Here is a 15699-nt window from a genome sequence, read left to right on the forward strand (position 1 = left end):
TTCGATTAACAAACGATCATGAAACAGATACAGAAATCTGAGGCCCAGACCTATAAAAGTTGTAGCGCCATTGATTTATTTATTTAATATGAGCTTGTAAGATAAATCAACTAACATATCAATATCTTTTGTTTCAGATGTGAATATGAATTAAGAAGGTGCCAAAATGTCAACAAAAAACCCAAAGACTTTATCAAATTTTTAAAATATTTTGGTGACATAGAGATCGTATTAATGTTACGGTGAAAATAAGACATATACGATGGGGCGGTGGCGATGGAGATTCGCAATCGCTACGATCCTGTTACTCATCATAAAGGATGCACAGTGTCAAGGTAAAAAGTTATTAACAAAAAGAAGTTTTATAATAAAAAAGAAAAATATGAAAGAAAAAGGAATAAGGTACATTATAAGTGTGTTATGCTATGGAGCAGACGTGTTCCACAGCGCTCTTCTTTCTTTTTTCGGTTAGAATTTTATCGTATGTTTATTAAGGACTGGACCGACTTCAAAGCTACCCCTGAGTAACTTTGCTATATTATTTTGCAAAATATCTCATAGGCTAGGTATGTAAAAGTAAATAGTAGACCGGGATTCTGTAATAGTATAGGAGCAGATAATAGGCTGCGTTATTCAATAAGTTTATAACAACATGATCTTGTCATGAGAACAATATGCGTAGTTCAAACACAAATCCACAATAAACTAATCTACTTCGAGTCCACTGGTGACAAGTAAATAACAATTGACTACTTTTAAATATGATATTTAACTACTATTACAAATGATATTTAAAAAGTTCTTGAAGTGTAATTTGCAAAAAAAATATATTGGCATTATCATGAGATGCACAGTGTTAACAATTCAATTTACATCCGTTCCGGTTAAGACTGCGCAGGATATACACTTTGTTTAGAGATAACTGTCTCGATTGGGTTTCAAAAGCCTGTTTTGGAAGTTAAAAAGTATTGGTGGCAGTCACGTGTGCCGCCTAACCGACGCTCCATTTATTATTCAAAGCTACTCACAAGCGACTGCCAGTGATCGTTTCGTAAAATTAAGCTTCATTCATACGCTAACAGCCTCTACTATTCAACACAGAGATGTATAGCGCAATTAGGATGCCATAGGGGTTTGTTAAGTAACAGCAAATTCCAAGTGGTATCGATTTACGTGTGTTTCGGAAGATTCATTGCTAACAAGAATGTCGTTTGTTGAGCGTTTATAAAGACTTTAATCAAAACATATTCGAAATTTGAAAATTTGACAGTTCCATTGTTTTCTGTGAGTCTATTGTTAATCCAGTCAAATCTGTTGTGTGTGTTGCCAATTTTCAGTGGGCAAAGACAAGCCTTTTAGGCAGTCACGTTTAGAACAACGTTGCAGTTTATTCATATTTTCGAGTTCATTTCTTTGTTTCAAATCCGTGAAATAAATCGGCTTTAAAATCCACATTGACACATAGACCGTTATTGTAAAGCTTGAGGCACTTTAAATCTGCAATAATTAAAGAATTTTGTTCAGAGAGAGGCATATGGAACAAAAAATCATTCATTCTCAGATACTTAAAGAAGAAGTAGGTAAAACATCAACTAAATTCTTACTTAAAGGCAGTTAAATGAATTTCACAAAAATCTAACTGCCCCATGCTATAAAACAATAATCTTTCGATCTGACCTTGCTGGACCACCTTACGGCGATTACATCATTACTTAGGTAATATTCGAGGTTATAATAGAAATAAGTAGAGCAGTAAAAGGTGGTCGTAACGATGTAATATAGTGTTGTCTCCGCCTGAGGGAAACCAAACATTGTTGGAGGTGCGTACGTGACGGGCCTCACTAATTGGGGATGAAGGAGGATCTGCCTCCGTTGATATTGGCTACAAATTTATGAATTTTTCATTCAATAACTTGGGTTGAGTTATTAGACAAAACTCACCAACCGTAAAACTCGAATTATTTGACACTGTTTAAATTGAGTTCACTGTCCGTCAAATTAATTACGCAGTGATGAAAAGTGACATATACAGGATTTAGGATTAACGTTTTATAGGACTATATTTTGTGCAGTGTTTAATACGTTCAAAATGATTATGTATGCTTTTTTTAAAATGCTATATCACGGAGAAAGTTTGTAATGTAGAGCTAACATGGGAGCGACCTGGTTGTTTGCTTTAAAAAAACAAGAGTCACTATGATCGCCACAAGATAGTTTTAGGCAAAAAGTTCATTAACGTCATAGAACCTTCGAACAATCTCACTATTTAATTCAAACACAGCATTCATTCACAAAACAAAGCCTTAAAGGTTTTTTTTATCTTATCAGATAAAATAATACTGAATTTTCATTTCTCATTTCTCGCTGTTAGTTTTACAGAATGCTTGAGGGGATGGTGCTGTTTTCTTTAAAAATTTTTCTATCGTTTCAATTCCTTCAATGTACAAGCAGAAAGCGGTCTAGGACAAACGAATAAACATTGTTTTATAGAAACAGCTATTTTCAAACGATTGTTCTAGACTTTGATTATATAGGCATAAATATCATAAAGTCGACAGCGTGTGTCAGGCACGGGAGGCTGATCACCCGCTTGCCTATTTGATTGACAAATGATCATGAAAGAGATATATATATCTGAGGCCCAGACCTAAAGTGTTTTTTGCTTTATTGCAAAACATTGAAAAAGATAGCTGTGTGAAACTGTTACTAAGAGAGCAGGATAGTTCATAAAAATTTAGTCCGTATACTAATTTAACTTGAGGTGTTACGTCAATTTTCATCACATTGTGAACACTATTAAGATTCACTATCACACAAGAAAGTTTTAGGCCAAAAGTTAATAATGCATAATAAAAGGTACTATTTTGTTGTTGATCTATCTAAAACAATATCAAAAAACAACGTTTTGCATACAGATTGGCTAAAACTATGCCAATGCAATATTTTAAAGCAATGAATTTCAATTAACTTCTGGGACAGTTTACCTTTTTAATTGTTAGCCTGTCAGTGGCAGTGATAACTTTCGACAAAGTATTTTATGCGTTAAAGGAACAAAACAAGTTTTAGATTTATTATTATATATTTAAAATCTCTGTGCTTAAACAAATATCGTGGTAGCTCAGACTTGATTTTAAAAGTTCTGGATTCGATTCACGATTCCACTTTATGTGTATAAAACCGAATTTTCAGAAGCGAATCTCATAAACGTTTGTGTACTTATGTACACGCGTTATGAATTATATTTCTTTGGCGTAACAAGATTAAAAAATTTCAAAATTTTTATCTTTCGCCTTATTCTACGTTTGTAGAAAAAGCTACACTAACAATAGAAAAAAAATTGTGACGGTGTGCGCGCGCATCGTAAAAATTTACTCATCATTTTTCCCTAACGCGTCAAAAGAAGAACTTCAAAATTAGTGAAAAGTGGTCTCGGTATTTATATGACTCTTCCATAAATGTAAATACATAATGACCATGAATTGTAAACGGCCTTAGAAGACCTTTTGATGTCGGTTAAAGGGTTACAAACTTTGCTGCATAATATTTTAGAATACATTAGGAAAAACTTAATTATGGTGGTGTGGGGTTATACAGCCGATCCCTTTTGGTCCCTCGCAGCGTCACGTGCACGGCCGTAACATCTGCCTAATTACCTCCGATTTACGATCTGGCGGCAATTAATAATTCATCAACTCTAAACACATATGCTATCTACAGTTTGGCTTTGTTTTGACATTTACATATTTTTCCAAAACTAAACTTTCCTTGTAGTTTCAACCCCGTTTATTCAGTGGTAGCGTGATGTTCAATATTACTCCTTTATAAATGGAATACCTATTATTTTCAACTTATTGAATTAAATAATTCTCTAAGAGTAAGACTCAGAAACGAGACTAAGAATAAAAATGTATTGGAGCCTTGTGTGTTCTGTTAAATTATATTTTTGAAGTTATACTTTGGGTGCGTTAAGGAAAAAATATGAGAGTAAATTTTTACGATGCGCGCGCACACCGTCACCCAAACGTTGCTAACTTAGTCAACATTTCAAAATAAGAAATGTTGACATTCCTTTTATTTATTAATAGAAATATTGATTTGTGATATTTAAATAAGTTTTATTTAACTAGATGCTTGTTTGCATGCTTTATAGTAAAACTTTCAATGTATTGAATACCTTTTTCTATTGTTAGTATCGTACAAATGTAGAATAAGGCGAAAAATAAAAAAATATTTTTATCTTGTTTAGTCCAGTAAGTATTGTGGTATCTGAACACAAAGAAATTCTATAAGAACCTACGCAACTTGTTTAGTCTGTGACAGTTTGACAGCAAATGAGGAAAGTCAAGTCTTCTCAGGGGAAATCTAACTGCGTTGAGGACCCAAAATGTACGAGGAATGTATGTAGATATTTATAATATCACTAACATTCTTTGGCTAACCTTACTAATACGTTAACGGAAATATTGTTATTCAACATAAGGAACTTTAATGAGAGTTCTGAGACGTAATTAAAATCTAGTTCATTAATATACATTCAATCAAGCCCATTCAGATACACCCTTGATTTTACCTCTCGTATTATATGGTAACAGATTTAATAATGTATAATTAACGTTATAAAGTTATAGCGAATATAAATTAATATAAGAAAAATCAATAACTAATCTTAAATATAATAATTAAAATATATTATGAAAAGGGGTCCCGCAAGGGGGTTTAGGCAAGGTTCCGGGCCAGTATCTTACTGGCAACGATCCCCCTGTGAATAGCTAGACTAATTCTTTGTTCCAGGTATCTGCCAGCTCTTCGGTCTCCTGTGATGTTGACTAGCCTTTTTGCTATTTCCTTAAAAAGCCTTATAGCGCTTGGACCTTTTGATGCCTCGTGCGGTTATACTCCAAAGCATGGAAGTGTTTTTCGTTCAATATACTCAATTGATACCGTACTTATACTACAATTATGTAATTAGAATACCCAAAATTTTACGCGATGTCTAGGGCACAGAAAGCTGACGCCTATAAAAAGAAAATATATGAAATATAGTGAAAGATTAACGGTTATATCAAGCACCACTGATGTTAGAAATCACCTTTTTTATTTCCATTAAATCTATAAATTTCCTGTGCTTATATCATCAGTATTTTCATATAAATTATTACTGTACCCAAGTATCGTAGTCATTATAACTTGTATGACTATTACTACACATAAACGCTATAATCTTCCGAGCAGAGCGTCGGTTTGTCAATACATCATAACAAATATGATTACAAGTTTATAACCGAACTTTTAACGGCCCATCATAAAAGCGTCAGATACAATCACCCATCAGGAAGTAACACTATGAGTTAATATGTTTCCTGAGGGTGGTATACAGCTATAAAAGACTGTCAGACCCCACACAACTTTATTAAAGGATTTATTATAAGCTGAGCTTACTCTAAGCGACCAAGAAGCTAGAACCTAGGTGACTAGCGTTCTACTCTCATTCCTAAGGTCTTAAGTTCGTATTCCGGCTGTTCACCAAACAACTATTTTTTATATAATATGGGGCAAACGCCCAGGAGGCTCACCTGATGTTAATTGATACCACGCCCCATGGACACATTGCCAGATGGCTCGCAAGTGCGTTGCCCTTTTAATAATTGGTACGCTCTTTTCTTGAAGGACGTTAAGCTAACAATAGTAGTGGTTCGCAGCAAAAACTGGCTCAAAAAACGCTCAGTTGTGCAACGATGGTATTTTGTATTTTGCCTTGACGTCCGAACTATCTGTCTATATGCCAATTTAACACCCATTTGTATGATAAAGGAAAAACATCGTGAGCAAACCGGCATAGACCTTAGACCCAAAAATTCAATGACGTGTACTAGTCAAAGAAGTCACCTACTCGCAAAAAAATCAAATGATCACGAAACAGATGAACACAACATCATCGTCAGGCCCACACTTTAAAATTATCAACATTTTACATTTATATGTATCTAGAAATAAATTTAGCGCTCTTAATACTGAATATTGAATCGGTCATAAAAATAAATTTAGATTATTATGTATATTAGAGTAAGATAAAGAGTCAAGACTTAGGCCGAACTCTCAATTTTGTTTGTCAAATTGAATAGATTTTTGACATATTTTGTTTTGACATTGTCAAACGCTTGTCAGATAGAGCTGTTTAAAAACTTTATTCTGTCATATTTCTACACAGAAGACAGATCTGGTACGGTAACAATATACAGACGATTAACGTGTATGCTATTCGTAATTCGTAACTATATACCTATAGATAAAATATAGCAAATAATCTAAAAATTCCGATAATTTGTTTAGAAATAAAGTTATCGTAAAATTCACGCAGGTCATACAACATTCTGTAATTAATTCCCTGGATGACTTAAGATAATCTTAAGCCATTGAAGAGGATTCATTATTAAATAGCAAATTGTCTTGCGCTCCAATCTCTCAATTGTTATCTTAACCACTCGTTAATTACCTATTTAAATTAAACCGAAATTGAAGAATCGATTTTTTATTTAATTTTTGTTGTCCATTTGAAAATATGACAAAATATTCTTAAACTCATTATTATACAGTAAGTATATGCACGAAATATTGAAGCTAGCATAGGTGCGCAATGCCAAGAGAGCAATATATTTATCCTGAATAATTGGGTAATTCTCTAAATTAAGTCAATTTATCTATATAGCTGTACCTTGGACACGAATTAATATCTTATTATTTATCCTCAGGCTCTAAGCTTGTGGAGTATCGACAGTGTTAATTAAGGATATGATCCACAAAGTAATTTTCTGGAGATGATCTCGCCGAACAATTTAGCCCGACCGCGTCATAATATTAGATTGCTCAAAAAAATAATATAAGGTTAAGGAAGATTACGTAGATCAATATCAAACATTTTTTCTTTGTTCTTTGCGTAAGCAGATTCGTTTTAGATAGCAAGTCAGATTAGTTTAATATTATGTTAAGAATAATTTTATAGGTTATAAAATACCTTGTGTTTTTTCTTTCAGATAAAAATGACTACTACTACACACCAGAGAGAAACTTTGCGCAAGTTCAACCACCCATCTTTCCTAATAGCCGACCATCTACATTCTTTGAACACGAGAGCTTCAGAATAGCGCCAACGGCACAACAAAATAATTTTAATGAGGGTCGCGTACGATTTCCGACCCCCAACTATAACCAAAACCCGTCTCCATTTCAATTGCCTACGGGACGAAGTCAGTCCGGCACACAGTATTATATAAATCAACCCGAATTTCCACCGAATCAACGACAGAGGTTTAGACCGGCTCTGCCTTATAACTTTCAATTAGTTCATCCAGCGTCAACAAAGCGACCTGATACTTTACCAATTCATTCTGTTGCCTATCAAAACGATCCTTCAAAACCAGAAACATTCTTAGGGCAAATAACGATAAATAATCCAGATATTGAAATCTTGCAAAACAATAGATTTAAAAACATTCCTTTTGATGGTAACAGTTTAAAAAGTAATGGACAGAGTGGTCATATTTTACATGGAGATGACATTGATAATGACGATGAAGATATTTTTGAACGACATAAAGTGACTACTTACAATCCGACTAAACTGGGAGGAAGACAAGTGATACTTAAACCTAGTCCATCCAGATTTTCTAACTTAAATAAACCTGAGAGTGATTTCAAGCCAGTAATGTCAGTTCCCTTGACAAGGTATGATACAAATAATTTGAAAAACGAAAAGGCAGAGGTCAATTCATATAACGGTCCTTCTACAGAATACAAGTCTTTACTCGATATTGAACCTCTTTTAGAAGATGATATAAGTGATTTGAGTTCATTTAGAGAGTTGATGAAAAATACTGATTCTTTTGATGTTGAAGTAATAAAATCTAATAACAGCAAAACTAATGATGATAGCAAACCTGACTCGACTTCCATGCATTCAGATAATATTCCAAAAGTGTCATCTTTAATGACAATTACAATTCCATCTAATAAAACGAAAGTGCAGCCTCCAGAAATCCCGTCATCGAGTGAAAGTACATATGATAACAACGAAGATGACCTGAAAAATGGAGACTCAGAAAATACTGAAGCAGAGTATGAATACTATGAAGATGAAGAAGACACAAACCATACAACTCATAGACCCCCTTCTGTATCGAGTACTTCAACAGAAACAATAAGAGATATATATGATGAGTACGACTCAACTGAAGAAGATGATAAATCACATGAAGTTAAAATAAATACTACAAAAGCATTTGATGTTCTCGATATGAAACCTAATATTACGATGGTAAAAGATGACAATTTTAAACAATTCAAAGACACGACAGTAATAGATCAATCTGATTCACGCGACGAAACAACAGCTCCAAGCCTTAAGTTAACATTTTCAAATGAAGACCTTTCTTCTATTGAACCACCTTCTATATTAGGACAAGAGGTTGTTTCTGTAGTTACTACAAAGAGTGTTGTTAATGGAACCATCTCAATACCTGACGTGACCTATCCACCCACTTCAAAAGCGACTACATTTAAGTCAGCGGGTAGCATAGCTGATGATATTAATAACGATACCGCAATTACAACAGAAAGCTGGATTGTAGTAGCATCTGTTCAGACAAGCCGTAGTGTTTCTGGTGCCCGGTTTTTACCATTCCCTACAGTAGAGCAAGAGGAAAAGAAACAAGTCATCGAAGAGGATGAAAGTGAAGAAGACACTGTCACTGAAAATCCTAAGTTAGAATCTATAAATAGTTCATCTTCAACGGAGAATATAAATGATAAACTCGATAGCATTCAGTCAGAATTATCTAGTGCTGTGTTATCAGGTGAACTGGATAATGAAAACAAAAATATTGAACTAATAAAAGAAACTACATCAGAATCGACAATATCTACTACTACCACAACAACGACATCCCCAGTGAACGTATTCACATTAAAGAGCACTCAATATACGCCAATAACGGAAAGATCATCTCCCGAACCTCTACCAGTACTAATAAAAAAATTCACTCCACGAACTTCTTCCTCAACAACGCCGAAGCCAAAGAAAAAACCGTCGTTCGTTACTATTATGGATGATCTTTCTGGTCTTCTGCCACCCGGTTTTAAAGCAAGACACTCATACAAAGACAAACGCATTACTACTACAGCGACAACTACAACCACTACCCAAAGAACAACTACAAAAAATGTAGTGGATTCTACGGAAAAACCAACGATTGATGGTACACAAGGTCGGTCCTCTGGAATAAGTTCCAAAAACAAAGTAATCATTTTAGATGATAAATCTTTACTGCCTAAGGAATATAAACCAAAAGAAAGAGCACAAGAAGACCTATTGAAGAAACTTCCAAAAGATAATCTTAGTCAATTATTACCACCGGGTTATAAACCACCCGTGAGTGATACCACGAAATCGGATATTTTAGCAAATGTTGAGAAAGTAGACATCACTGCCTTGTTACCGAAAGGTTTTAAGCTCAATATTACTTCTCCAGTTGCAACTACGACCGAAAAACCTAAAAGTAAAATAAACATTCCTCTTAACGCTGCTCCCATCGATTTAACTGCACTTCTTCCGCCTGGATTTAAATTAAACACCAGTGAAAAAGATATAGAACCACTAAAAGAAGTTGTGCTTGCAGATATTTCTAATTTGCTTCCACCAGGATTTAACTTAAATAGTTCGGAAGAATCACCAGAACCCCCAACCACAAAGACCCCAGGAAGTTTCAAACTCGTATTTCCCTCAAGACCTGGAGGAAAGAACTCTAGGAAATCGACAACGCAAAAAAGTAGCATAGGTCCACCGGCGGTCACGCCTAAGATCCAGAAAGGCTGGCCTACGAGGTAAAATTGATTTCATTAAATATAGTTAACCATAATAACTAAAATAAACTTAATTTAGTTCAAAAGTTAAACTGACTAAGTATATTAACCTGTCTATGTCTGGTCATGAAATAAATGTGATCATTTTTATTATTTTTACATATTCATATCGGTTTGGCTCAAGAAGAGGCCCATGGGACATTAGATTTTCGCTAAATATAATAGTCATAAATTACAATCCATAATTCCATAAACTTCTCGTTCCCTACGGAGTTGCTATCTTGTTAGCCGCAAGATATTTTTGGAACTTCTACGCTAAATTTTATTAAACAATTCAACTTACCTACAACAATATTTATCACAATGATGATATTTTTATAGGGCATCTACTGAGTTCACTGGTTGGCCATCACCATCTACAACGCCGTTCTCAATCGAGCGTCTTCTTGAAATGCAAAGGAACGCTACCTCAACAAGTCCCTTACCAGAGATAAGTACAGAGACTACAACGAAACGTTTTATTTCGACGACTACGACCACCCAAGCGCCCCCTCCCCCCACTACTCCCGGTGTATGTCGACAGGAATGTGACATCGCTGCAACTATTAAAATTGTAGCAGGTAACGCGAACTTCCATTTCTAAGTGAATATTTTAAGTAATTTTATACTCACGAATTTTTACTTTTCAGGAGTCAAATGGGTACCCGAATTTTTAGATCAACATACCATAGAATGGAAGAATTTAGCTAAAGAAGTAAAAGAGGAGGTTAGTAAAACCTTATATAAAGGGATAACTATAATAACATTACGGAAAATTTTAATGATAAGTAAAATCAAACATTAGAAATCCCAAATTTGATGTAAATAATATTATAGAAAATGTAGGCTACATTTAAATCTATTTACCACTGATTTACTTTTGTTAATTTTCACAGCTTAATTCCGTCTACTCGAAGTCCGATTTACTGAGAAAATGGTTTAAAGGAATCCGTATAGACGGTTTCAGTCAAGGCTCCGTCCTAGTCGACTACTTCATCGAACTAAACCACGTGGAAGAGAAGGTTGACACAGTGCAACTAAAGAGGCTCTTCCACAAATCCCTTCACGAAGCGAAGTCTGGCTCTGTTATGGAAACTGAAGAAACAGAGTTTGACCCTGATTCAATGCAAGGAGACCAACCCGATGAAGATAGGTTGCGTAAGAGTGACAAACAAATGACAAAGACGATTGATAAGTCCGCTGGGAAACTAGAAATCGGAAAGTTTGTGATGGATCCCGCATACACAGAATTTATTGGTATGTTACACAAATAATTTTTAATTTTTTTTTAATTAATTTATAATTTTGTTTCTACAAAAGACCATCAGAATTTCCGTTTTCAAATTAACTGTAATATTTAATTTGCTGATTAAAATTAAAATTTACATTAAAATTCAAGTAGCCCGATTTTTATTATTTTTAATTCAGATTTTTTTATAGAATTAAAATCTATGTTTGATGTGATATATAAGTTATTTATTTATTTAGAACTGTGTTGGCCTGGCTTCAGCTTGAGATTCTTATCCCTGAAGTCATAGGTTCGATCCCCGGCTTTGCACCAATGGACTTTTTTTCTATGTGCGCATTTAACATTCGCTCGAACGGTGAAGGAAAACATCTTTTGACCCAAAAAGTCGTTGGCGTGTGTAAGGCACTATATGTTGATCACCTAGAAATCTGAGACCAAGACATAAAAAGGTTGTAGCGCCACTGATTTATTTTATTTATTTTAGTGTTGCCTAAACGAGGAGAAACAACGATTGTTGCACCAGACGAGGAATCTTTGTTGCCTCAATGGGGAATAGCTGTTATTGTGATAGCCATGGCCTCACTTCTCTTTGTAGTCATCTTCGGCGTCACTGTTGTAAGTATACTTAATCGAACTATTTTTCTGACGTTGTCAGACACAAAGTATACAATAGATTAATTTTAAATGATCTTCATGAATTTAATTTGTCCGTTGAATTGTGTTTTTAGTATACATTGTAGCGATAATTTTAAATACTTGTACATCATTCATGTAAAATTGTGCCCGATTTAATGACGGTTAAGGAAGCTTGTTTAAACTTTTTGACCTAATGTAGTTATGTAGTCCTTAATGAACTTTAAATATATGTGATAGATTTAATAACCTAGAACTTTATAATAATATACAAACGTATTCCATACTTTTGAAATGAAAACAATGAAATGTTTTAAAATGAGTAAATAACGCCTAAATTGCTTTTCAACCGCTGTCATTGCCATTCAGCAGTTATCAAAACTTTCAATATAAATATTTTATATTAAATATAGCATAAAATGTCTGTGATTAACATTTAAAGTGACAAGATGTCTTAAAATTATCGTGAAAATAGAAAAATCTCTCTGAATATTTTTCCATTCATTCATGATATCGTATTTCATTTTTACTTCACTCTCACAAGACGTAAATACGAAATGAATTCACAAATACAGTTCACACTAACAGTGTTTAAATTGTAAATTTGTATTCGAATTATAAATTTTCTATCTCTATCTCTAAAAAAACGTTTTGGGATGAAGCTAAGGATTTTTTTTTGTTTCACACGTTGTTTGAAATTGGAATATTGCCAATTTCTGTTCTGATATTTTAGGCTAATTCTTTTTTTTTATAACCAGCTTGTAAATCGCCAAAAGAGTACGAAAACGAAGCAACCTATTCCACTCAGTGAAGACATGCTACGAGAGCTGGACAAAAGTCACATGGGTGGTTTTGACGACGTGCACCAATTGAAAGAAAGGGACCTACCATATCTTCCTTCTGGAAAGGTATGTAAAATTATTGGACAGTTGAAAAATAAAACTGTACATTTGAATCGTCAATTTTGCGGGTTCGAAATGATCTTATTAAAGATTTCTTAAAGACTCATCCTGCACTGTATAATCTTTTTAGTTCTGTAAAGTTATTTATATATAAGGCATAACGTTGCGTTTTTTCTGTAAAATTGTAGGTATGGATTATTTTGTGATATAAATAATATATACTTAAATAACATAAAAATTTCCATGAAGATTTGAAATTACTTGACTTGACTAACAACAACTCTCTATAATGCCAGAAAATATGAAATACCTTCATCGTCGCAGCATAGAGTTTTAACTAATTATATGCATATCTATTTTATTTTATTCCATTTAATTTCCTTTTTGCCTTAACAATATTCATGTATTATGATTGAAATATAACAAATGTTTTATTACTTATATTTCTTTCCCATACAGCGCATGTCTACAGCGTTCATAGAGCAACTTGCGTACCCGAACCCTGGAGACTCATGGCGATCAGAATGGACGCCGCAAGCGCAGAAGTATATGCAGCACTACACTGCTGATTCGGGGAGAGGATCGCAACTGTACGGAGCTGCCGGAAACGGATATGGGTAAATAATTTTTATTATTAGTAACTACAGGTTCTATTTTTTTTAGTTCCCAAGCAATTGTTTTGTATACTCGCGCCTCTGTTTTGTATTTTTCATTGGTGCATTTGTTAGTTATCGTATATTAGGGGTTACCTTGAACTATATATGGCATCAAGTCAAATCTACTTCATCTGTAGTAATATAATGAAGACATAATATCTTACCAATAGAAAGCCACGTTGTTTGTGAGGCATATGCCGAAAAAGGGAAAGACTTTTGTGGTAGCCGTTTGTGAAAAGTAAGTCAGAAAAAAAACCGGTCGACCAAAATTGTTTCTTACGAACACTGCCTCAACGATACCTTAAAGATATATGGTTGAGTTAGTTGAGTTGATAGATATAAAGTTGAAGAGCTTGAAAATACCTACAAAAAAGTCAGTGACAGCATTGGTCTTACTTTTATGTTACAAATAACCACGTCCTCCGCTGCATATCTATCTGTTAGCGATAAACACAACTAGTGTACGGAATTATTTTCACCAATACTAGAATGTTTGTGAATTCAGGTTCACGGGGTATGATTTGACTTGCGAAGCCGTGGCCGTAAACATTATTTAACTGATTAAATTTTTATCGAATTCGGTTCAAATGAATCAACAAAAAAAAATACAATTGTATACGCCTACTGCGGTGTTCATATGTAACTGACTGAAAACATACGGTATTGGAAGATGAAGGATATTTATTTGTTTTCAAATGTTTTGGGTATTTGTAATTGTGAGCCCCTTTAAAAGTTAATAAGTAAGAATTTTATACAAATAATAGAATAAGCGAATTTTAGCCGTGATTATAAAGCTATATCTTTTACAGATACGGTGGTTCCCAGACCTATGGACAGACCGGGGGCGGTTCTCAAGTGTACGGTTACACTGGGGAGTATCCTCGATCACATTATTCTAGACGTCGCTCAGAATACGATAGTAACTTCTAGAAATTTCTAATTCAAAAAACCTCTTCTGACAATATCACCTTTAACCTCAGGACCTAGTATAGTATGTAGTAATCATCTCATGTAGGCTTGGTACAAAAGAGAAAGAGAGAAGAGAAAAGAAGATGGAATTTTGATGACTGCCGTCATAACTTCAAAATTTAAGCGTGTCAGATACAGAAGGCTGATCTGCAGAGTTTTTATTTAGAAAAGAATAAAAAGGGTAGTCTAAATGGAAAATGCATATGTATGAAACTGACTACTGCGGAAAAATAATTCTACAAGTAATACATTTCCCAATAAGAAGTGTATGGTGAGCCTTGTTTTAAAACAATATTACGGAGACCTTTATTGAGATCTATCAGGATTGACTGAACCTTTAAGTCTACCTATAAAATGTACCAAGTCCGACATCAGTAACTGGTTGTGAAGTAGAGATGCTTTTATTTACAGCGTTGTCTCGTTTTACTTTGCCTAGAATGTTTAATTAGACACCGGCCTATCTAGAAGTCTAGTGCCAAAATTCAGTGTTTACTAAATCCATAGCTGAGCATAAATAAATAAAAACATTGTCTTATTCAGGTGATTATCTGCCAAATTGTAAACATTTGTGACTGAATGTGAGATGTATATAACTAGCGTAAGAACTCACCATACTTTAAGTCAATATTTAGAGATTAGAGTATTTATGTAGATAACTGCATACCTATATTTGCTCAGATTCCGTAGCAGTATGGACAGAATGGGAGCGTGTGACGCATTTTTTTGCCAAATGTCCGTGTATATAGTATCGATATTGGTCATCAGTTGAGGTGGCTCACTGCCAATTACGTGCCACCACTTCCGGTTTCATTATTTAAATGATTTTGAGCAATTCTTTTCGTATTGTTTTAGTATATCTGATGTAGGTTGAATTTGAAATTCTAAATAAAGTTCGAATGTAACGTGTATGATATTTTATCCCCGATATATTAGATTATAACTAGTTATTGACATTGTAACTGCATGAAGTTCTGTATATAAACAATTTTGTACATGTAGTCATTTAATTTAATTATTAGATATGTATTAACGAGTGACAAATTGTAATTTAAGATGATAAATATAGATATATGTAATGATATTAAGTTTTTCTTTTCACCTAATTATCATTTAGCAGAGAACTTAAAATTTTAATCATCAGTGATAATTTTTATTTAATGAATGCACAAAATAACACGGTCTGCACTAAACCCTCAGGGCGATTCTCTACTCGCTGAACCGATCAAGTTAAGTGCATTCAGCCGAAATTTGACCGAATTTAGACACATAAATATGTCTAGTCTACGTATATAGCAGAACATATTTACCGATTGCAAATAAGACTACAGTGATATCATATTCTTTGAAGTATTTTCTTTTGATTAATATAAAATACAATTTCGAATTGGTGAATATA

General features: G+C 33.9%; 1 protein-coding gene across 1 annotated transcript in view; it reads left to right on the top strand.

Annotated features, from left to right (window-relative positions):
* LOC123706856 (mucin-5AC) overlaps positions 1–15384 on the top strand; it is a 62016-nt gene extending 46632 nt beyond the window's left edge. Inside the window, exons 2-10 of the mRNA XM_045656395.1 lie at positions 138–335; positions 7032–9876; positions 10237–10475; positions 10545–10621; positions 10791–11151; positions 11628–11758; positions 12535–12684; positions 13138–13295; positions 14144–15384. Coding sequence (XP_045512351.1) covers positions 263–335; positions 7032–9876; positions 10237–10475; positions 10545–10621; positions 10791–11151; positions 11628–11758; positions 12535–12684; positions 13138–13295; positions 14144–14264 — 4155 coding nt within the window. The 5' untranslated portion in view covers positions 138–262 and the 3' untranslated portion in view covers positions 14265–15384. The remainder of the gene's footprint in view (positions 1–137; positions 336–7031; positions 9877–10236; positions 10476–10544; positions 10622–10790; positions 11152–11627; positions 11759–12534; positions 12685–13137; positions 13296–14143) is intronic.
* The last annotated feature ends 315 nt before the right edge of the window (positions 15385–15699 follow it).

This window comes from Pieris brassicae, chromosome 3 (genome assembly GCF_905147105.1).
Source record: "Pieris brassicae chromosome 3, ilPieBrab1.1, whole genome shotgun sequence".
Lineage (NCBI taxonomy): Eukaryota > Metazoa > Arthropoda > Insecta > Lepidoptera > Pieridae > Pieris > Pieris brassicae.